The sequence below is a fragment of the Oryzias latipes genome, chromosome 16, assembly GCF_002234675.1.
Source record: "Oryzias latipes chromosome 16, ASM223467v1".
Classification (NCBI taxonomy): Eukaryota; Metazoa; Chordata; class Actinopteri; order Beloniformes; family Adrianichthyidae; genus Oryzias; species Oryzias latipes.
Genome location: NC_019874.2, coordinates 31918702 through 31942569, shown reverse-complemented (window position 1 = coordinate 31942569; position 23868 = coordinate 31918702). Strand labels below are relative to the sequence as shown.

The 23868-nt window shown below is 45.2% G+C and overlaps 1 protein-coding gene and 1 long non-coding RNA gene across 6 annotated transcripts in view; one reads left to right on the top strand and one right to left on the bottom strand.

Annotated features, from left to right (window-relative positions):
- Positions 1 to 23868, bottom strand: part of LOC105356065 (copine-4) — an 80897-nt gene that overhangs the window by 37384 nt on the left and 19645 nt on the right. For both annotated transcript variants that reach the window (XM_023964637.1, XM_023964638.1), the window contains exons 3-4: positions 22892 to 23071; positions 15137 to 15208 (exon numbers count right to left, since the gene is read on the bottom strand). In XM_023964637.1, the coding sequence (XP_023820405.1) occupies positions 15137 to 15208; positions 22892 to 23071 (252 nt within the window). The remainder of the gene's footprint in view (positions 1 to 15136; positions 15209 to 22891; positions 23072 to 23868) is intronic.
- On the top strand, positions 7390 to 21859 carry LOC111949000. 4 transcript variants are annotated; one of them, XR_002875006.1, is made up of 6 exons: positions 7392 to 7723; positions 7814 to 8306; positions 8666 to 8713; positions 14794 to 14903; positions 15100 to 15345; positions 21478 to 21859. It is a non-coding gene; the product is annotated as an uncharacterized LOC111949000 (long non-coding RNA). The 4 variants fall into 4 exon arrangements; XR_002875008.1 differs by lacking the exon at positions 8666 to 8713 and having other exon boundaries at positions 21478 to 21856; XR_002875007.1 differs by lacking the exons at positions 8666 to 8713; positions 14794 to 14903; positions 15100 to 15345; positions 21478 to 21859 and having other exon boundaries at positions 7391 to 7570; positions 7638 to 7723; positions 7814 to 8462.

Sequence of the window (23868 nt, the reverse complement as noted above, 5' to 3'; positions counted from 1 at the left end):
CTAGCTCGTGCCAGATGGGTAGAGACACATGATCAGATTTGACTTCATTTTAATAAACGGTTAATCGTTGTCGTACTGGGTTAAAGGTTTATGTTAAAGACCCAGAAGAGAGAGGAGGAAAGGGCTATAAGGGAGGAACAGCGACAAGAGAGTCTGTTAAGTTTGCTTGAGTTGAAATTATTGTTCTAAAATGTAATGCAGCCATTGTTTTTCCAATTTGTTTAATAAATGTATGAACAAAAATGAATAATTTACATGTATTATTTAAATCTGAGCTATTTTTAACAATCTTAAAAGGATTTTCATATAAATATCAGATGTACATATTTAGAATTTCGCTTTATATGTTAATATTTATTTTTATACATGTTAACAATAATCCTGGTCTTCTAGAGTCATGTGTGTCACAGTTGGAGCTGAAAGGAAAGCAAAGATTTGTCCTTGCAGACAGACGTGACTCTGCTCGTCCTGCATGTTCCTGGTGTCGTCCTGCTGTGGCTCAACATCTCTGGCTAAGCAGTCGCCTTTGCTGATGCACAGATTGTGCAGAATTGAACTGCAGGCAATGATTTTCATTGCAAAGGTTGGTTTTACTTCCAGTGCCCCCAGAAATATTGCTCTCCTCCTCATCTTTATCATGCCAAATGCTCTCTTCGTAACTGGAGCGCGTTTTGGGGGAAGCCCGGTCTCATGCGGAGAGACGGCGTCCATCCCACTCGGGACGGTGCCGCTCTTCTTTCTAGAAACATTTCTGCTAGCCTTAGTCTGTTAACCTGACAATCCAGAGACGAGACCCGGGCACAGAGCAGCAGTGTAAAACGCTCCTCTGAGCCTCCCTTAGGGTTAGTGCTGGTGCAAAACCCATGCAGGGAAAGTCAAGCAGGTCCTAGCTTTAGCTTATGTGCTGAAAGACAAATGAAAGGAGCGCGTCATAGAAACCTTAAAGTGACAGACAGCAGTTCTCACAAGCAGAATTAAATGCGGTTTATTAAACATTCGATCCATTTCCTCCAAGTCCCTCTTAGTCAACGAGTTAATTACTGATAACAATCTTAGTCTTTTAGCCTTAACAGAAACTTGGCTCCATCAGGATGACTATGTTAGATTGAATGAAGCAACCCCCCCCACTTATGCTAACTATCAGAAATCCAGGATTTCAGGGAAAGGAGGGGGTTTGGCAGTAATATCACAGTCTAGCTTACTTCTCAGCCCTAAAGTTAAAAATGCTTATAATTCATTTGAAAGCATCATATTGTCTTTAAGTCACCCAAACAGGAAAACTCGAAAACCTGTTTTACTCATAATTATTTATCGCCCTCCCGGCCCATATTCAGAATTTTTAACTGAGTTTTCCGACTTCCTATCGACTATTGTCTTAGATTCTGATCAAACTATAATATTAGGGGATTTTAATATTCATGTTGATGACCCCAGTGACTGCCTAGGAACGGCTTTTGCAGCTTTATTAGATGATGTTGGTTTCACCCAAAGTGTGAATGAACCCACTCACTGTCATAAGCACACCCTGGATCTTGTTCTAACCCATGGTATAGAGATCAGCCAGCTGAGTGTCCTTCCTCTTAACCCCATCATTTCTGATCACTTTATGATTACCTTCCAGTTTACACTGGAACATCCTTCTGCCCCAATGAATAAGAAACAGCTTAGAAGAATCTTAACTGACCGTTCTGTGTCTGAGTTTAAACACACAGTTCAGCCAGTACTTAGTGATATTCTGAGAAAATACTCTGAGACCAGCTCCCATAGTATCAGTCCTAGTATAAATGACCAGTTTGTTAATGATGCCTTACAAGCCCTCAGGAGTACACTCCATGTTGTTGCCCCCTTGAAACCTAAGTTCGTCAGACAAAACCGAGTAGCACCGTGGTTTAACGCTGAAACTCGTTCTCTTAAACGAGAAACCCGTAAGTTGGAAAGAGAATGGCGCCGCTCCGGTTCAGAGCAGTCTCTGGATATCTGGAAACATAGCCTATTAAATTATAAAAAAGTTCTGCGTAGAGCTAGAAGCCAGTACTATTCAACCTTAATATCAGAGAATGGAAACAATCCAAGATTTCTTTTTAGCACTATAGCTAAATTAACTCGCAGTCAGAGCTCAGTAGAACCACATGTTCCTGTTTCTCTCAGCTCTGATGATTTTCTTACATTTTTCGATAGTAAAATCTCAAATATTAGACATAAGTTAAATCAAGTTATTCCTACTATCAGCCCAGAACAGGCTGAAGCGGTAGAAATGGAGGCATCCATAGAAACCTCTGTAACATTAGACTGCTTCACTGCTGTGGATCAAGTAGAAATAGCATCAATTATTACGTCCTCCAAATCCTCAACGTGTCTGTTAGACCCAATTCCCACCAGACTTTTTAAAGAAACTTTTCCCCTAATTAATGATCCCATATTAACAATGATAAATGCCTCTCTGGAAACGGGTTACGTGCCACAGTCTTTTAAATATGCAGTTGTTAAACCTCTTCTGAAAAAGCCCAGTTTGGATCCTAGCATCTTGGCCAACTATAGACCGATATCAAACCTGCCCTTTATTTCTAAAATCCTAGAAAGAGTTGTAGTTAAGCAGCTTTACTGCCACCTACAGGACAACAGCCACTTTGAAGACTTTCAGTCGGGGTTTAGACCCCACCACAGTACGGAAACTGCACTAGTTAGAGTCTCTAATGACTTATTATTGGCCTCAGAAAAGGGACTACTTTCTATTCTGGTCCTGTTAGACCTCAGTGCAGCCTTTGACACTATCGACCACGGTATTTTACTCCATAGATTAGAGCAGGACATAGGGATCAGAGGATCTGCTCTCTAGTGGTTTAAATCCTATCTGTCTGATAGGTATCAGTTTGTTAATGTAAATGGCCATTCCTCTCAGTGCACTCGACTCAACTATGGAGTCCCACAGGGCTCAGTCTTGGGACCGATCCTGTTTACGCTTTATATGTTACCCCTAGGAAACATAATCAGGAAACACAGCATTAATTTTCATTGTTATGCCGACGATACGCAGTTGTATTTATCCATGAAGCCTGACCAGAATGACCAGATAGAGAAACTGAACGCCTGCATCAGAGACATCAAGACCTGGATGACAATTAATTACCTCCTCTTGAACCCAGAAAAAACTGAGGTCATTATACTAGGTCCTAAAAACCTCAGAGATACTCTGTCTGCTCAGATAGTCTCCCTGGATGGTATAAGTATAGCCCCCAATTCCACAGTTAGAAACCTTGGGGTTTTACTTGACCAGGATTTATCATTTAAGGCTCACATATCTCAGGCGTGTAGAACTGCCTTTTTTCACCTGCGGAATATTGCTAAGATCAGAAATATACTTTCTAAGAGTGATGCTGAAAAACTCATCCATGCATTTGTTACGTCGAGGCTGGATTACTGTAACTCCTTGTTAGCAGCGTGTCCTAAGAGTTCCTTAAGAAGTCTCCAGCTTGTTCAGAACGCAGCAGCTAGATTGTTAGCAGGAACTAGCAGAAGAGATCACATCACTCCTGTGTTAGTTTCGCTCCATTGGCTCCCAGTTGATTCTAGAATTAAGTTCAAGATCCTCCTGTTAACCTATAAGGCCTTACATGGAATGGCCCCGTCCTATATTAAGGACCTCATAGTCCCTTACCAACCAATCAGAACACTTCGCTCGCAAAATGCAGGACTGCTTGTGGTTCCTAGAATTAGTAAAAGTACGGTTGGAGGTAGAGCGTTTAGCCACCAAGCCCCTGTCTTATGGAATAAACTCCCAGCTCATGGAAGAGAGGCCGACTCAGTTTCTACATTCAAAGTTAGACTGAAAACATTCCTCTTTGGACAGGCTTATTGTCAGACTAGTTAGTATTCAGAGATTATTTAACTTAATGTTAGTTTGTTTAAATTAAACTTAATAATAACTATTTCTTTTAAAAGGCTGCTAGAAGTTGAAGCTGGGGTAACTATGGTACACTGGGGTTCTGTCCTCTTTCCTTTTTTACTTCTACCCTTCCTCTCCTCTATTCTTGATCATCATTTATCATTTAGTTCTCCATGCTTCTGTTTGGTACAGTGATTCATGTATTGTCCGTCTTTTCCTCTCCCCTCCTGCGGAGTGGGAGTGCTGCCAGACTCCAGTTGGCTCATCCGTGCTCCAGTTCCTGACCGTTTACCTCGTCTCTGCTCCTGCTCCTACACCTGGCTGTGGTTCCTGCCTCTGGCTCATCTCTGGCTCGTCTCTGCTCTGTACCTGACCGAGTACCTCGTCTCTGCTCCTGCTCCTACACCTGGCTGTGGTTCCTGTCTCCGGCTCGACTCGCCCCCCTGACTGTCCCCCCAACCACGGCTGGATGAAGCTCGTCTGCTGGACTTTTATATATGTAGTTGTAGATTTAGATAAGTTAATTCTTCTCTAAGATTTCTGGTAAATCGCCTGTCCGTCCTGGGGGAGGATCCCTCCTTCATGTGGGCACCCCTGAGGTTTCTTCGTTTTTTCCGGAATCCGGTTTTTTTGGGAGTTTTTCCTTACCGCGAAGGGGGGTCTAAGGGCAGGGATGCCAGTATAGCTTAGTCAGTTTGTTAGTTCATTTTAGTATTTTTCTATTGAACTCTTTGTATTCATGATCCTTTTGATTTCATGTTTTACTTCGAAGCCCATCGAGACGACTGTTGTTGTGATTTTGGGCTATACAAATAAAATTGAATTGAATTGAATTGAATCTTCACAACAGAGCGTGTTCTGGAGTGGTTCTGGTTGTAACGGGCCTCAAGCGCATTCCTCATGGGTTCCCTGTAGGGTGTCAGCAGCATGATGGGATGTGCAATGCAGGGATACCCACCATCACCCAAAAGGATCCTTCAGGTGGGTTTGTTTGATTTACATAAATTGGGCTTTTACGTAGAACCTGTGAATCATGGATTGATCCTGGATTCTCAACAAAAATATCTATAAATTTGGCATTAGAGTCACATACAGCATGCATTTTAATGGAATAAAAAAGCTTCCTGTTAAAATAACAAGCTGCATTATCTTTTAGGGCCTTTATTCTTATGTGGCAGCCATCAATGCTCCTTGTGACCCTTTGGAAGGAGAAAGACCAAGCGAGCTGCTAAAATCCAGAGGCGACTTATGGTAGTTCATTCCCACTGGGAAGCTGGGTGACCCTGCTCATCAGCTGGATGATGCGGTCTGCCGTCCTGTGGACAACATCGCTCACGGTGGACCGTGTCATGTCAAAGACTCTGGCTACCACACTGTAAGATGTGCCACACGCCAGCCAGAAAAGAAACACCAGGACGTCAGTCTCCTGTGACCCCCCAGAGTGTGAGGAACCCGAAGCTGATGCTTCAGGACCATCGACCCAGATGCTCGATGGTCCTGCGGGTCAACCGAAAATCCAGTCTTGTGTCGGACTGACCGTCAGCGTAAAGGGCCAGGACAGACACCTTTGTGTTGGTAAAGCAGTAGAGACGTGGAAGACCCTGGAAAATGCAACATTAATTATTTCATTGAGGAAATTAAATCACATTTTTTTAATGTTTCTATTTATTTTGATGTCTTACATTTTAGATTATGAAGTATTTATTAATTCTGGAAAATCTCGTGGTTTTTATTTGGCTGGGTTTTTGGATTTTCATTTAAACTTTTAAAAATGAAAGTTTTTGTTTTGTTTTTGTTTAAAACAAGTGATATGGTTTGACTCTGAATAAAAAATTCTAAACTTTGAACTCACAAGTGTTTCATGTAATTGGACTACACAACTCACTTGAAAAAGAATGTTAAACTCTTACCCAGCAGACTGTGTAACCTTGAGCATGATTAGTAACAAAGTTTAAGTTAAAGTTTAGGTTTAACTAAAAAAAAAGCTTTAAGTTTAACTCACAAGTTATTCTGTCTGGTCAGGGCATCCAGAGGAAATCTTCTGAGATGTCTGCTTGTCCTTGCCGTCCTGTGATGCTGCATATCTGCTCGTTTTCAGTTTGATCTCACGAAAAACGGTTGAATTATTGCCAGGAACACGGACAGATTCATTTTCAAAGCCATTTTCAGTAAGGTGTAAGAAAACTACAGAAAAAAATGCCTCCTTGCAAGAGCCCGTTAATCGTTCAGCGGCACAAAAACAAAATAAATATTGGCATGAAAAAATAACTTGGGGGTTTATTTATGAACAAATACATTAAATCAACACCAAAGTGTTTGTAATTTAATTATTTATAAATCAGTTACGTTTTCCATGATCAGAACACAGCAGATTCATAAATAGTCTTTGTAAAATGTTCATATTTATTATGTTTTTACTCTGACAAATAAGTGTCATTCTCAGCGTTAAATAGGAGTAGTTCGCCTCCAGACCAGGTGGTGGCGGTAATGCGCCACTTTGTTTCCGTGTCAAGCGCGTTATGAACAACACCCAAAAGAAAAAAGTACTGAGCACGGGTGTCTGAATTGCTTTTAAATTCAGATAACTATATAGAACTATATAGTTCTGCACTATATAGGGTTTTAGTAGTTAGGGATCAGGGCAGGAATTCGGACACAGGTTCATTTCCACTGAAATGCCTTCAGTCGACCAACTTTGTTTCTAACAATAAAGTAAAAAAAAAAACGTTGTTTCTACTGAAATGCCTTCCGTTTCTATTGAAATTTTCACGTGTATGTGAGAGCATTTTGGATAGTGTATGTGAGAGCATTTTCACTAGTGTGTGTGAGAGATTTCACATGTGTTTATGAATGCTAATTCTGAATAATGTCCTACACGGCACCTCATAAGGATCCCTCCTTCATGTGGGCACCCCTGAGGCTTCTTCGTTTTTTCCGGAATCCGTTTTTTTTGGGAGTTTTTCCTTACCGCGAAGGGGGGTCTAAGGGCAGGGATGCCAGTATAGCTTAGTCAGTTTGTTAGTTCATTTTAGTATTTTTCTATTGAACTCTTTGTATTCGTGATCCTTTTGATTTCATGTTTTACTTCGAAGCCCATCGAGACGACTGTTGTTGTGATTTTGGGCTATACAAATAAAATTGAATTGAATTGAATTAAAGAGATGAAAGACAAAATATTGTTAAGAATAGAAGAAAAAAGAAAAACGTGGAGATTTTTTTGAGAACAGCTGCTTCCTGTTCAGAAATCCTTTCCAAATAAATCCCTGTGACGCATCTGATGAAAGCAGAGAGGTAAAGAGGAACACCGGATTTTCTCCAGCTGTGAGGCTGCGCTCCAGTGAGCGCGTCCGGCTGTGGCAGCAGCAGGTGGAGGTTCATGTCTTAAAGGACAGAAAGGACCTGAAATGGTTCTGTCCAGCTGAGGAGCCCGGTCTCCTGCAGGAGGACCGGGCAGCAGTGAAATGCTGCTCTGTCTGAGGAAACCAAACTGCAGACGGAGCGACGCTCCGCCGAGGTTCATGCAGGTGTGGCAGGATTAATTGGCTCAGGTGCTGTAGGGCAGAGGATTACTAGCAGTGGCCTCATGGGGCGCTATAAAGGGCAAAGAAGCCTTCACTCGGCCAGGGGCAGCATTTGGCCATTGGAACCGCCCACTTCCTGTTTTCACACCTCCGGCTAGCCTCACAGGTAAAGTAGCGGTGGTAGGCTAAGGACAAGAGTTTGTTCGCTGCCTCATATTAACACACTCTTTCAGCTCCGGATGAGACCTGCAGGCACAGATTGAGCAAAATACAGCCTCTGCCATCGAGCGCGCCTCCCAGGTGACGAACAGTCTGTCTGGTAAGCCGGCGAGGGTCAAGTCCTGCGCTTGCCTTTAACTTAAGCTGTTCTTTTTTTGTTTTATTTTGGTAATGTTTGTTGTTCTTGCAGCGCCGGGGACTTTCTGACGCTCCCACCTGCTGAACAGCTGCTGCTTTTTATATATTGAATTTTAGAATTATTTTAAGGAACTGTCACCGCTCGTGATCAGAATCCCTGTAGACTCCTGACCAGGGTTCTGCCGGGCCCGGGTGCTCCTCAGCTGCCTTTGAGCCTGAGCAACGGAGGACTAACGGGGCGTCACGCCTGAATCCTCCACCAACGAGAATAAAAGCTCGGCCGCGCTCCGTTCATTGAGCAGCACCCTACGGGCGGACTTACTCTCACGAGAGTTTCTTTTATTTTGTTTTTAGCATTTTTACACAATTCTTTTAGACCTGTGTTTTAACTGGATTTTATTGTGTGATCCACCTTTGTTTCCCCCCTCCCTCAGTGCTGAGGACTCAGGTGCCAGCCCAGAATTCTAAGTGGAGGCTATCCCCCCCAGTTTGGAGTGACGTGTCCTTGGGTGAAGGTTTCACAGTGTGTGTGTGGTCTGCATCACGTGAGTGGGGTGAAATTTTATCTTTGTTCTCTGGGAGCCTCCACCTCCCTTAAGTCTTCTGGTCCTCAGCATACTGAATTTGTTGTGTATGTCTTTTAACGGGTCCATTTTTAATTGGTTTTAATGTTTTGTAATAAAATCATTTTAATTTTTGTACCTCCGTCTCCTGCCTTCTTTTGTGTGCATCTGCCAATAGAAAAATAAACTCCCTCGGGACCACAATTGGCGTTGTCGGCAGGATCGCACACTTGGCAGAGACGTGTGGTTTTTACATTATTCTGTGGTTGTGTTTGGTCACACGCAGACTGTTTTTTTTTTTTTTGTTCTGTTTTTAATTATTTATTTTTTTAATTTTAAAGAAGCAGCAGCTGGTTCCGCTTGGAAGTGAGGAAGGTGATTTGTGCAAGGTAACTTGGCATCCTAATAACCTTGGAAAGTGGACTTTGTTTTTTTGGGACCTCCAGGTTTAAGTAATGGAAGGACAGGTCCAGGATTTGACAGACCTGGTTTCACGGCTGCAAGCTGAAAATGAGAGGCTGCGGCAGCAACAAGCAGCAGCTTCTGGCCCTGGTGCAGCACCTGCCACTTTGGCTGGGCCTTCGACCAATCCTCCCGTGGTTGAGAGACTGTTGTATGTCCCTAGAGACAGAAAATGTCCCATGTTTAGGGGACGGACTGGTATTGGGCTTACGGAGTGGCTTGAGGAGGTGCAGGCTTGCATGAGGACCCGCCATTTAGGTGTAGCCGATCAGGCGTTCTTTTTGTTCGATCACCTGGAGGGAGAGGCCCGCGACGAAATTAAATATCGCCCTGGTTCCGACAGGGAGGACCCGGCTAGGGTCATTGCAGTGCTGCAGGAATTATACGGATGCACTGACTCTTATGTTGCCTTGCAGGAGGCATTTTTTTCTCGTCGGCAGCAGGAAGGTGAGACACTGCATGAATACTCCCTGGCGTTAATGAGCCTAATGGCCTCCGTTAAGGGAGCTGCACCTAGTGGTGTTCCAAATGCAGAGATTTTATTGCGGGATCAATTTGTGGAACAAGTTTTTGACTGTGCCCTACGCCGTGAATTAAAACAGTTTGTGCGCCGACAGCCCACCGCTACGTTGCTGGAGGTTAGGGGTGAGGCAATGCAGTGGGAGCGGGAGGGTCTCCCTGGAGGCGTACGGAGTCGTAGTTACTCCGTCCCCTCTGTCCCTGGGTTCCAGTGTGGCGTTGGGGGTAGTTCCCAATCAGTCCCTCCGGTGTCCGAACTATCGGAGATAAAGGAGATGTTAAGGCTCCAACAAGAGCAGATCCTCCAGATGTCTCAGGACCTGCTACGCCTGCAGAATCCTAGCCAGGCCAGTCGTCCCCCTCGTCGTGGTCCCATTATTTGCAGAAGGTGTCAGCAGCCTGGGCATTTTGCCCAGGATTGTGATGGCGTTCGGGTGGCTCCTTCGGCCCGCCCAGTCTCGCCTACCCAAAGGTCCCGCCAGAGAAATAATAACACCCCATCACCATCGGAAAACTAATGCCCACCGAGTTGTTGAGCCACAGCTCGGAGGGGGCAGCCGCTGGCTCCAAGGGGGAGTTTGATGGACTTCTGGCATCTTGTCCTCATTTACAGGTGTGCATGGGGGGTCGTTCCATTTCGTGTTTAGTGGATACTGGGTCCATGGTATCCACCATCACGGAAAGTTTCTTCAAACAGAATTTTGAGCCATGGGGACCAGAGCGACTTCGCTCCTGTCAGTGGCTACAATTGAGGGCAGCTAACGGGCTGGCTATACCATATCTTGGCTACTTGGAGTTGGAAGTGGGACTTTGTGGCAAGTTATTGCCACAATGTGGTGTACTAGTAGTTAAAGATATTCCCGGTGGAGGACCTTTACAGGCGCCGGGCGTTTTGGGGATGAACATCATCCAGCGCTGTTACCAAGAGCTCTTTGCCCAGTATGGCAGTGCCCTGTTTGGACAATCTGAGGTGTCCACAGCCCCAGATGTAATTTTTGGGGCCCTGAAACAGTGCCAGCAAGCTCAAGCTACGGTAACCCCCAGCATGTTTAATGTAAGGACACGTGGTCGAAAGGCTCGTTGGATTTCTGGTGGTGTCCTGGCTATCGTTGCTGCCACTTGTTCCGAGCAGTGTGCTGGTTCAGCGGTGTTGTTTGAGCCATGTAGCTCAGGCCTCCCTGCCGGCCTTTTAGCAACTCCATCACTCGTAAGGGTGGAAAGGGGGACAGCCTACATCCCAATCATCAATGTGGGGTCCACCGCTGTGAGACTCCACCCACGTACCCTGGTGGGTACGGTGGCTCCAGCTGGAGTGGTAAGTTTACCCAAGGAAGTGACTGAGGTACAATCGGAAGCCGCTGTGGTGGCTGCTCATGCAGCATCCACCCTGCCTCTGGCTCAGCTGGAGTCAGTAGACCTCTCTGCACTTTCGGCGGGAGAGCAGGAGAAAGTCCGGACCCTCCTAGGGAAGTATTTAACTGTCTTCTCACTGCATGAGGGGGACCTGGGTTGCACAAGCCTAATCACTCATGAGATTCCCTTGGTGGATGATGCTCCAGTCCGGCAGCGCTATAGGCGCATTCCCCCATCGGATTATGTGGCGGCTAAGGAGCATATTAACAATTTACTCCAGTCTCAGGTGATTCGTGAGAGCAGCAGCCCCTTTGCGTCCCCAATTGTTTTGATCCGCAAAAAAGATGGTGGTCTCCGGCTTTGCGTGGATTACAGGCAGTTGAATAGCAGGACTAGGAAAGATGCTTTTCCACTTCCTCGAATAGAGGAATCCTTGGATGCCTTGTCCGGAGCTCGTTGGTTCTCCACTCTGGACTTAGCCAGCGGTTACCATCAGGTGGCGGTGGCCGAGGCAGATCGTCCTAAGACCGCGTTCTGCACACCATTTGGCCTTTTTGAGTGGAACCGCATGCCCTTTGGCCTTTGCAACGCCCCCAGCACCTTTCAAAGGCTGATGCAGCGAATGTTTGGCGAGCAACAAGGTCAGTCCTTGCTTTTGTACCTGGATGACATCATTGTCTTTTCTTCGACAATCGAGCAGCATCTGGAGCGATTAGAGCTGGTACTTGAGAGACTGCAGCTCGAAGGGCTTAAGGTTAAGCTCGCCAAATGTGCCTTTTTTCAGCACCAGGTGCATTATCTGGGTCATGTGATTTCGGACCAGGGAGTCTCTACAGACCCTGGCAAGGTGGAAGCGGTGGCTAATTGGGAGCCCCCTACTACAGTGTTCCAGCTGCGATCGTTTATTGGCTTTGCCAGCTATTATAGACGTTTTGTGGAGGGATTTGCCAAGTTGGCTGCACCGCTGCACCGGTTAGTGGCAGAGCTGGAGGGAAACAAGGTCAGAAAAAAGTCTGCACGTGGTTTAACTAACCACTGGACGGAGGAATGCCAGCGCAGCTTTGAGGCTTTAAAGGCTAAGCTGACTACAACACCAGTCCTGGCGTATGCAGACTTCTCCCGCCCTTTCATCTTAGAGGTCGATGCTAGCAACGGAGGCCTTGGAGCTGTTCTTTCCCAAGAACAAGAGGGTAAGGTGCGGCCAATAGCCTACGCTAGTCGAGGCTTGCGGCCTACCGAGAGGAACCCAGTCAATTATAGCTCCATGAGATTGGAATTTTTGGCACTAAAATGGGCAGTAGCTGAGAAATTCAGGGAGTACCTTTTGGGACAGAAGTGTATTGTGTACACTGACAACAACCCCCTCAGCTATCTGTCCACCGCCAAGCTTGGTGCCATGGAGCAACGGTGGGCAGCGCAGCTGGCAGCGTTTGACCTGGAGATAAGGTACCGCTCGGGCCGCAGCAACAGAAATGCAGATGCTCTGTCAAGGCAGCACTTTCCAGACATGCAGGCCTGGAGAGATGTTCTTCCGGGTAGCTGCTTGCCCATGTCGTTGCAGCAGGTGCAACAGACGGAGACTGTCGGTACAACCCAAGCCACCATGGTTGCCCTGCCCCATCACAGCCCCTCTGACATGGCTTCACTTCAAGGGGCTGATCCTGTTCTAAAGGAGTTTCTGCCTTTCTGGGAACGTCAGACTCGCCCAAGCCCAGAGGAGCGTAGGCAATTGTCCTCACCCACGCTGGCATTGCTTCGACAGTGGAACCGGCTGGTTGAGCAAGGTGGGGTTCTGTACAGAAGGGTCTTTCGAGATGATGGTGGGGAGGCAGTGTTGCAAATCCTGCTTCCTGGCTCGATCAGGGAGGAAGTGTTGACGGCAGTCCATCAGCAGCATGGTCATCAGGGTGTAGACAGGACCCTTGACCTGCTACGGCAGCGCTGTTATTGGCCTGGTATGTCAGCTGAGGTGGCAGAGTGGTGCAGTCAGTGTGAGCGCTGCCAAGTAGCTAAAGTCACTCGTCCCGCAGCCCGCGCCCCCATGGGTCATTTGCTGGCCTCCAAGCCCAATGAGATTTTGGCTATGGATTTTTCGGTGCTGGAGCCAACTACCAGTGGCATAGAGAATGTTCTTGTCATTACTGATATCTTCAGTAAATACACCATGGCGGTTGCGACTCGGGATCAGCGTGCTGCAACAGTGGCCCAGGTCTTGGTCACAGAATGGTTTTCAAAATTTGGCGTTCCAGCTCGGATACATTCCGATCAAGGTCGGAGCTTTGAGAGCGCCCTCATTCAACAACTCTGTGACCTCTATGCAGTAGAGAAGTCTCGCACCACACCTTACCACCCAGAGGGTAATGGTCAGTGTGAACGCTTCAACAGAACCCTCCACGACCTTCTCAGAACTCTACCAGTGTCCCGGAAGCGGGACTGGAACGTGTGCCTGCCGCAGCTCTTGTATTCTTATAACACGACTCCCCATCATTCAACGGGTGAGTCACCATTTTTTCTGATGTTTGGACAGGAGCCAAGGCTTCCAGTTGACTTCCTGTTAGGAAGAGTGCAAGAGCCAGTGGAGGGCACTGTGCAGGAGTGGGTCCAGGAACACAAAGCTCGGCTAAAACTGGCTTTTGAGGGTACCAGAGAGAAGCTGCTTGCAGCTGCTGATCGCAGGAAGAGAGGTCATGATGAGGGGGTAAGGGACCCTCCTTTGAGTGAGGGGCAGTTGGTCTTAGTGCGTGACCTGGGGTTTAGAGGACGACAGAAAATCAGGGATTTGTGGGATCACAGGGTGCACAGAGTATTAAAGGCACCCAGAGAGGGGGGCTCAGTGTACACCATTTCCCCCAGGGATGAACCCTGTACACCCCGACAAGTCCATCGGTCCTTACTGAAGGCCGTGGTCAGGCGAGGACCAGACAAAGAGTTGGCTGGTTGCCCTCCGAGCCAACCCCCACAAAGTTCTTTCTCCCAAGAGGACCCAATAGAGAACGGGGACTGGTTTGTTCTAAGGGAGGACCGCACTAGTGAGGCGGTAGAGGACAACCAACCTGAACTGCATCTTGGACAGGTGGCACCAGTCTTCTCTGAGGCTGATTCCGCGGCAGCTGCTGTACCCTGTGCTTCCGGAGTCACTTTACAAGCTGACCGGGATAGGAGTAGCGTGCCAGTGCGCCGGACGTCACGGCCCACTGCTGGACAGCACTCCAACCCTCACCGGCTTCCTCGGGCCGTAGGGGAGGAGCAAAGCTCCTCCTCAGTAAGCATATCATCTGCTGTTGCTTTTAGACCATGGCTGTAGTTTACTTTGAATCATCGTCGGGTCGACGATGCATTTTGTGGGGGAGGATTGTGGCAGGATTAATTGGCTCAGGTGCTGTAGGGCAGAGGATTACTAGCAGTGGCCTCATGGGGCGCTATAAAGGGCAAAGAAGCCTTCACTCGGCCAGGGGCAGCATTTGGCCATTGGAACCGCCCACTTCCTGTTTTCACACCTCCGGCTAGCCTCACAGGTAAAGTAGCGGTGGTAGGCTAAGGACAAGAGTTTGTTCGCTGCCTCATATTAACACACTCTTTCAGCTCCGGATGAGACCTGCAGGCACAGATTGAGCAAAATACAGCCTCTGCCATCGAGCGCGCCTCCCAGGTGACGAACAGTCTGTCTGGTAAGCCGGCGAGGGTCAAGTCCTGCGCTTGCCTTTAAGCTGTTCTTTTTTTGTTTTATTTTGGTAATGTTTGTTGTTCTTGCAGCGCCGGGGACTTTCTGACGCTCCCACCTGCTGAACAGCTGCTGCTTTTTATATATTGAATTTTAGAATTATTTTAAGGAACTGTCACCGCTCGTGATCAGAATCCCTGTAGACTCCTGACCAGGGTTCTGCCGGGCCCGGGTGCTCCTCAGCTGCCTTTGAGCCTGAGCAACGGAGGACTAACGGGGCGTCACGCCTGAATCCTCCACCAACGAGAATAAAAGCTCGGCCGCGCTCCGTTCATTGAGCAGCACCCTACGGGCGGACTTACTCTCACGAGAGTTTCTTTTATTTTGTTTTTAGCATTTTTACACAATTCTTTTAGACCTGTGTTTTAACTGGATTTTATTGTGTGATCCACCTTTGTTTCCCCCCTCCCTCAGTGCTGAGGACTCAGGTGCCAGCCCAGAATTCTAGGTGGAGGCTATCCCCCCAGTTTGGAGTGACGTGTCCTTGGGTGAAGGTTTCACAGTGTGTGTGTGGTCTGCATCACGTGAGTGGGGTGAAATTTTATATTTGTTCTCTGGGAGCCTCCACCTCCCTTAAGTCTGCTGGTCCTCAGCATACTGAATTTGTTGTGTATGTCTTTTAACGGGTCCATTTTTAATTGGTTTTAATGTTTTGTAATAAAATCATTTTAATTTTTGTACCTCCGTCTCCTGCCTTCTTTTGTGTGCATCTGCCAATAGAAAAATAAACTCCCTCGGGACCACACAGGCGACTCACCGTGACGATGGCCTTCCCCACCGTCCCCCCGGGTCTGAGCAGAGCTTTGGACAGTTTCCTCTGCGAGATGATCTGCAAACACAGACAAACCTGCTGAACAAACGTCTGCAGGTTCACAACTTACAGTCCTGACCCGAAGCTCCAGCAGAGTCAGAGCTGAGGTGGAAGAGACGCCATCTGCCAAAGATCTGTGCACATCCCAAAGTAAAGTGAGCCACGACTTCAGCATCCTACGCTGGCCCAGAAGGGTCACAACACAACACATTAACTTTATACACAACACATTAACTCACAACACAACACATTAACTCACAACACAACACATTAACTCACAACGGAAGTAAAGCAGCAATGGAAGTGCTTTTATTCTGAAATTTCCACTGGGCTGAGTGGCTAACTGCCTAACAGAAATTAACGTCACAGTGAGCTGTGGAGGGAGCATGATTTTTCTACAAGAGAAGCTACACAATGTTAACGCACACTCCTCCGCGCTGCACTCACACCCCTCTCTGTCGCTGCACGTGCTCCGCTCCTCTCCTTTCTTCCCCTCCCTCTTCCTCTCACACACGCACGCGGTCCCCAACACTTGACATGACAAATGTGGAGAGATCCCCACTGTCAGGCTTTAATGAACACAATTTCTAAGAGGCGGGGCGTTGCACTCCCCCAACAACAGGTTAGATGACAGAGCCCGGTCCATTAAGCTCTGCCGTTCACGGAGCTTCAGTAGAACTCCAAAAGCCACACGGCCTAACGTAGGCCGCTATTATATATTCATGAGTGGGAAAAAACCCGCTGAACCGACCTTAAAACCGCCCAAATTATGCATTTTTGACCACAAATTTACACCCAAAACCGCCCAATCTGGCAACACTGCTGCTAGCTTCTCTTGTAGAAAATCATGCTCCCTCCACAGCTCACTGTGACGTTACTTTCTGTTAGGCAGTTAGCCACTCAGCCCAGTGGAAATTTCAGAATAAAAGCACTTCCATTGCAGCTTTACTTCCGTTGTGAGTTAATGTGTTGTGTTATGAGTTAATGTCTTGTGAGTTATTGTGTTGTGTTGTGAGTTAATGTGTTGTGTGTTAAGTTAATGTGTTGTGTGTAAAGTTAATGTGTTGTGTGTTAAGTTGTGTTGTGTGTAAAGTTAATGTGTTGTGTGTTAAGTTAATGTGTTGTGTTGTGACCCTTCTGGGCCACCGTAGCATCCTGATTGGATGATGTTTCCATGGTGACGGTGTCAGAATCCTGTTGGTAAAACATGTTATCTTCAATCAAACCCAACAGACTCCTGGTCAGGCAGGTAAAAACTTGTCGTTTAGCAATCCAATAGTTCATCATTCTGCATAAATCTGCTTACCATTCAGGAAACACTTTGATCTGTTAAGAATGAGCTCACTCGTCCCAATGGCACCTAATGTTTTCTTCCCGCCTTCAGCCTTAGACTCTACATTTCTCAGGTGGCAACAACAAGGGCTGAAAACTCTTGATCATTTATTCCATGAAAATAGGTTTGCATCTTTTCAGCAGATATCTGAGAAGTACAACCTTCCAACTTCTCATTTTTCTCCATCCCAGGGTTCCCAGACAAACCTCCAAACATATGGAGTCCTATACTGTTCATAAGTAAATAAATAAATATTTAATTAAATAAATAAATATGACCTCATGCAAATACACAATAAACCAATAAATCTCTCATAAATATATAAAAAGATCATCAAATTGTGAAAAATCTGCACACTGATTTTATATAAGCCATTATATTATTCAATATATTTCATTTTGCTTTAAAAACCTGTTCATTATTTTTAAACAGCATTTTAAAATATTCATTTTTAATCATGTTGAATATTATTATAATTCTGTATTTTTTCAGAACCTTGGATTTCAAAATCAATATTTTCCAAAGTAGCTTTGTTTTTATTTCATGTTGCTGTTTTTCACAATGACTGATTTATTTCATGAAGAGCTTTTTCAGGAGAATGGGTCATCTGTCAATCAAACTAGACAAGGCGGAGACACTTTTGTGATTGGCTACTCCTTTACTCAGACATGAGCAGTATGGAAGCGATTATGTAGCATAAATAAAAAGCAAAGTCAAAACCAGAAATACTTTTTCATTTTCAAAATGAAAAAGCATTTTTTGACTCAAAAATATAATGAAAACGCAATCCACCAAAATGCTTTTTCATTTTCTTCCTCAACACAGCTTATTCTGTCACTTAATTAAAATTAAAATGAAAATGGTATTTGACATTTCATTTTCAAGACGTTCTCTGGTAAATGTGTAGCATAATTCATTTAGAAATGTCTAATTTGACATTCAAAATGGATTCATAGAAATGCTTTTTAATTTTCAAAATGAAGCTGCATTTTTTGACTCAAAATTAAAAAGAAAAAGCAATATTTCAAAATGCTTTTTCATTTTATACTTAAAACCGCTCATTCTGTGTCATAATTAAAACCAAAATGCAAAGAGGGGATTGCATTTGCATTTTGACATCCACCCCGCGCACCTTGTCACAATATTCATTTCTTAAAAGCATTAGCAGAGGGGAGGCAGGGCGATGACGTCACTGCTTTCTCCGTGTGTCCGGCTGCTGACTGACACACACACACACACACGCACCAGGAGCAGACTGTGTTAGCGGCAGAGACGATGGTTTTGTGATGGTTGTGAACTTCTGATGAGTTTCCACAGCTTCTCAGGACTATATAGCAGCATGTCCGCCTTCTGCGGTCCTCCTCCGGACGCACCGCGGACAAGCTTTGTTCTTCGGACCGCCAGCTGCCTTCGCACAGTGGAGCGCGAAGCTCCGATGATCGCTGAAGGCGGAAATGCTGCTGCGATCTGAGAAACCATCATATGAATTTGGGTTTCAGTGGTGTCCAGAACAAAATAAAGACTGATTCCCACATATTTACACATTTATCTGCAGCTTTGCTGTGAATTTACTGTTTGATGACAGCTGGAGCCCCATCAACAGACAGCAGATTTCTCCATACTAAACGTTGCTGGTTGGACCAAAAACACTCACTCAGCGCGAAGCTGCAGGAGACTATCTTGATAATGTGCTTTTATTATTGTCATGATTATTATTAAGGGCCTGCTCTGTTCGATCATATGTTTTTAAATCCGTGCGGTCAGACGACGCTGAAGAAGTTGGGTTGCGATTCACAGCTTCTGATTCGCGAGGGAGCTAAAGGAACATTCTGCTGCATTTTTCACATTGAGATTACGTAAAACCGGGTCCTGTTCAAAAACCGCTGGACCTGGACTGCTCTAACCTGGATTCCTGGATCTTAATAAATCAAACAGCAAATTCACCGCAAAGCTGCAGATCAAGGTGTAAATATGTGGGAATCAGTCTTTATTTTGTTCTGGACACCACTGGAAACACAAATTCATATGATGGTTTCTCAGATCGTAGCAGCATTTCCGCCTTCAGCGATCATCGGGAGCTTCGCGCGAAGAACAAAGCTTGTCCGCGGTGCGTCCGGAGGAGGACCGCAGAAGGCGGACATGCAGCTACTTAGTCCTGAGAAGCTGTGGAAACTCATCAGAAGTTCACAACCATCACAAAACCCTCGTCTCTGCCGCTAACACAGTCTGCTCCTGGTGTGTGCGTCAGTCAGCAGCCGGACACACGGAGAAAGCAGTGACGTCATCGCCCTGCCCCCCCTCTGCTAATGCTTTTAAGAAATGAATATTGTGACAAGGTGCGCGGGGTGGATGTCAAAATGCAAATGCAATCCCCTCTTTGCATTTTGGTTTTAATTATGACACAGAATAAGCGGTTTTAGGTATAAAATGAAAAAGCATTTTGAAATATTGCTTTTTCTTTTTAATTTTGAGTCAAAAAATGCAGCTTCATTTTGAAAATTAAAAAGCATTTCTATGAATCCATTTTGAATGTCAAATTAGACATTTCTAAATGAATTATGCTACACATTTACCAGAGAACGTCTTGAAAATGAAATGTCAAATACCATTTTCATTTTAATTTTAATTAAGTGACAGAATAAGCTGTGTTGAGGAAGAAAATGAAAAAGCATTTTGGTGGATTGCGTTTTCATTATATTTTTGAGTCAAAAAATGCTTTTTCATTTTGAAAATGAAAAAGCATTTCTGGTTTTGACTTTGCTTTTTATTTATGCTACATAATCGCTTCCATAGACCAGCAGCACCCTGACTACATCGATCGAAGATGCTTCAGCGAACGTGACGGCGCAATGCACACCCCTCAACACTAGGGGGAGTATGCACCTCAACACATCCACAGTGTTACCAGAAATTGGGCAGTTTTTGTTCCAAATTTGCGGATAAAAGTGGCTTTGGGCGAGTGTGCATAATTCAGGTGATTTTGTGGTCGGTGCGGCAATTTTCATCTTCTCATGAACATCTAGTAGTGGTCTAAGTTAGGCTGAGTGGTTGTTGGAGTTCCACTAAGCTTCTATGAACTGGAGTTTCCATGAATGCACCATGCCGCGTGTGGGAGGAGCTACCAGCTAATGTTTTTAGCCTGATAGCCACATGGAGCGGTTGCTTGTGCTTATCTCAGTAACAATGCATGGATGCACAATGCACATGGAGAGTGTTAAGATGTCAGAAACGTCATCGCAGGAAAGGTTCAACATTTTCCCGGGAGGGAAAAATAAAATCAGAGGACCTGATTATAATCATTGTCTCAATGAAAATAGAAAAATATCATAAGGTTCAGGAGGCCGAGCAGGCTTGTCCCGCTTTGCGTAGCTGCCTGGTCTGACTGTCGGTCCGCCATCTCACCTCCTGCGAGCCGACATAAAGCACGATGTGAGCTCTGAGTGAATGGCGTGAGAATGAGGAGTGTTTCAACAGGGGATCTCAAGATGTGGACGACCAGAGCTCCTCTGTGGTTTGGTCCACACAAACCCTCAAACTACAAAAACAGAGCCGTTCATGTTTGCATCTTCTGCAGCAGACAGATTGTTTGACTCTATTTGATCTCTAATGTCAGCAAAGCCGTGCGGATATCACTGATATATGTCATCTCTCTGACTGACACACCGCTGAGCGGGTATCAAGGAATATGAGTCGATTTCCATGGATGAGCCAATGAGCGTTTAGATCCCGCCCACTTTCACTGATTGACAGATGGACTCATTCTCCTGAAAAAGCTCTTCATGAAATAAATCAGTCGTTGTGAAAAACAGCAACATGAAATAAAAACAAAGCTACTTTGAAAAATATTGATTTTGAAATCTAAGGTTCTGAAAAAATACAGAATTATAATAATATTCAACATGATTAAAAATGAATATTTTAAAATGCTGTTTTAAAATAATGAACAGGTTTTTAAAGCAAAATGAAATATATTGAATAATATAATGGCTAATTTAAAATCAGTGTGCAGATTTTTCACAATTTCATGATCTTTTTATATATTTATGAGAGATTTATTGGTTTATTGTGTATTTGCATGAGGTCATATTTATTTATTGAATTAAATATTTATTTATTTAATTATGAACAGTATAGGACTCCATGCAAACAATGCAATGGATGAGATCGTGATTTCTGTTCCCCTCAAAAAGAAAACCATTTCAGCAATGACAGGTCTGATCTCAAGTCTGGATACAACTTCAATGTCGGTGTCACGGTTTGGGTTTCTTTCTATTGGTTTTTGCTTTCCATCTTGTTTCTGTCATGTTTGAGTTCTGTTTCCTGTTTTATTTTGAAAGGTTTCCTGTTTTGTCATGCTTTTGAGTTTTACTTCCTTAGTCCCAAACTCTTCTGATCATGTTCACCTGTCTTGTCAGTCCTGTTTGTATTTAAGTCTTGTCTCTGACGGTCTTCTGCCATGTTTTCATGTTTTGTGAGTTTTGGTTTTGTTACCCTGCTTGGCAGCGCTTTTTGCCGTTATATTAACCCCCTTGCCCTGGAACCGTGTGCCTCCCATTTCTGTAATTTGGGTCCTTCATGCTCACTAGCCCTCCCTACCTGACAGTCGGTCATTAAAAAGGGTTGGGAGACTGATTTTCAGTGTTAAGATCAGTGAATCAGAGTGGGATGATGTTTTGAGAAAGATTCTTATTCAGTTTAAAGTGGTTCACGGGATTCACCTTCATAAACCCAAATTGGCAAAAATATACCCAAACATGGACTCTACATGTGATAAATGTAAACCTGGAGAGGCTGATCTCATTCATATGCTTTGGTTAAAGTTGGTGAAGCATTGACTGCTTTATTTGAACTAAAGTTCCTTTAAATCCACTACTATTCCTTTTTTGGGGTCAGGAGTAAAACCCTAAAATTACCTTCTAGGGGTCAGGAACTCATTGTTTTTTCAACCCTTCAGGCTCGACGCCTAATTCTTTTGAAGTGGAAGGATGTCGCCCCCCCCACAGTGACGCATTAGGGACGTGCTGCACCATCTCAAATTAGAAAAAAATCATTATACTGTGAGAAAGAACATTCGTTGAGACATGGAGGCCTTTCCTGGACTTTGTCGATCAGCCGTCTACAAATGTTCAGGATTAACTTTGGTTTTATGCACAGGTGACTGATTTTGTTGTACCTTCTGTGTGTGCGGCTAACTTCTCTTTCCTTTTTCTTTTCATGTGAGTTTATTTGACAGCAGGTTTGGAGTTTGGTTTTTTTCTTTTTTGTTATTATTTTTCCGGTTTGTGTAATATATTTGTAAAACCAAATAAACAAATTAAACACTATATTCTGGTCCAAGTCTATTTTTATTCATGTATTTCTGCTTGTTTAGCACAAATTTACCGCACGAGTTTATCGACCAATAAATGTAACCAAAAACGTTTTTAGAATTTCTACAAAAAACAAGAAAAACATTTTGAACTTAAAACTTTAAAAGATCCAAACATGAAAATTAATTTAGATTGTCTTTACAGTAAATGAGGAAGAAACAAAACATAAGTATAAACCATGATCATACACACTGCACACAGACACACACACACAGAAACACACACAGAGACACACACAGAGACACACACACACACACAGAGACACACACACAAGAACACACACACAGAGAGACACACACACAGAGACACACACACACAAAAACACACACACACACACAAGAACACACACACAGAGAGACACACACACAGAAACACACACACACACACACACAAGAACACACACACAGAGAGACACACACACAGAAACACACACACACACACAGAAACACACACACACATTCTGGCGTAGAGGGGTCTCGCGCTGCAGTTCAGTGTTTTTTTCTCTGATTTGCTCTCAGCTCTGCAGAAAATTGAATTCACAGCAGAAGAAAATGAAACGCCGTCATGACAGTTCTCCACTGGAGGAGAACAAAATAAGAGTCTGTCTTCAAACCAGCTTTTAATGTGGCGGAGTCACATGATCGGGTTTACTCTGCTGCTGTTCCAGTTTGGTGCTGAGATGTTCAGGAAACCGGATCAAACGGGTCTGATGCTGCAGCTCAGCAGAACCTGTGGAGTCATTTAGAACCAGAACACCAGACTGAGACCCAAACATCCCTGAAGCAGCTCCACCACACCCCCCCCCTCAGTGAAGACCTGAACGCATTGTCTGATTCATACGATAAAGCCCCCCCCCCACACACACATCAGAATCCACGTGGGGCGGGGCGTGGACACCTGCTGTAACAGAGATCATCTACGGAACAGATGCAGACTCGTCCCTGAACCGTGACGACCTCAGACACTGCTAGAGCTTCTACCTGGGAGGCGGGGACTCACCTGTCCAAGTGTGCACTCCACCGATCCCAGGAAGTCGGCCTCCTTCAGCCCGTTGTGGCCGCTGTTGATGTCGAACAGCTCGAAACGCAGGCGCTGCACCTCTTCAAAGTAAAAGTCCAGGGTGAAGACCTTGGAGTAGGTGGGGTTGACGCAGCTGCGGATGACTTCTGTCCGGTCCACCTGCAGGGCGCGAAGAGAACAGGAACCTTTGATGAGGAACGGAGGAGAAGAACAACCGCTCCTCTGCTGCAGGAGGACCACAGATCTCCATCTGGAGGCAGACGCCTCAGAAGTGAAGCAGAAACTGATCAGAAACGGAGGCAGAGGGATGAAGATGAGAGAAGATGAGGAGCGGCGGCCTCAGAGTCGGTCCAGCAGACAGATGGCGTTCAGGCGCTAATTAAAAACCTTCACGTTTGTCTGACAGAAACCCAGCGAGGCCGGAGGGGGGAGTCCAAAGGACCGGCGCCGGACAGCGTGAAGGCGTCTGCGGGTTCAGTCCGGATCACAGAGTGATCCACACGAGCCGTGGGCTCGGTTTGATCAAGAGGACGGCCTGGAAGTTCAAACCAAGACTCCTCTGAGAGTTTCATGGATGAAGAGTCTGTCCATCGTCTTCTCAACATGAAAATTCCTGTTTTCAACTTAAAGAAGAGAAATGTTTCTGAACATGCTGGAAGTGAGACCCAAGACGCTAACGTGATAATACCTGCAGAATTCAGAACAGAATTCTACAACGACGGCATTCTATCTAAATGACAGAAAAAGATCCAATAGAAACTGCAAATCCGACTTGATGGGAACGACAACAACCAGAGCAGTGAAGAAGAACCGACTCAATGAAAAGGTTCAAGCCAACGCATCCAATTAGAGCTACTCGCCCCACATTAGTAGCTGGTACCGAAGGGGATTATTCTTGTGTCTGGAAAGGTCAAAGGTCAACAGAACTTCAGTAGTATTTGCAGACATCCTCTGGT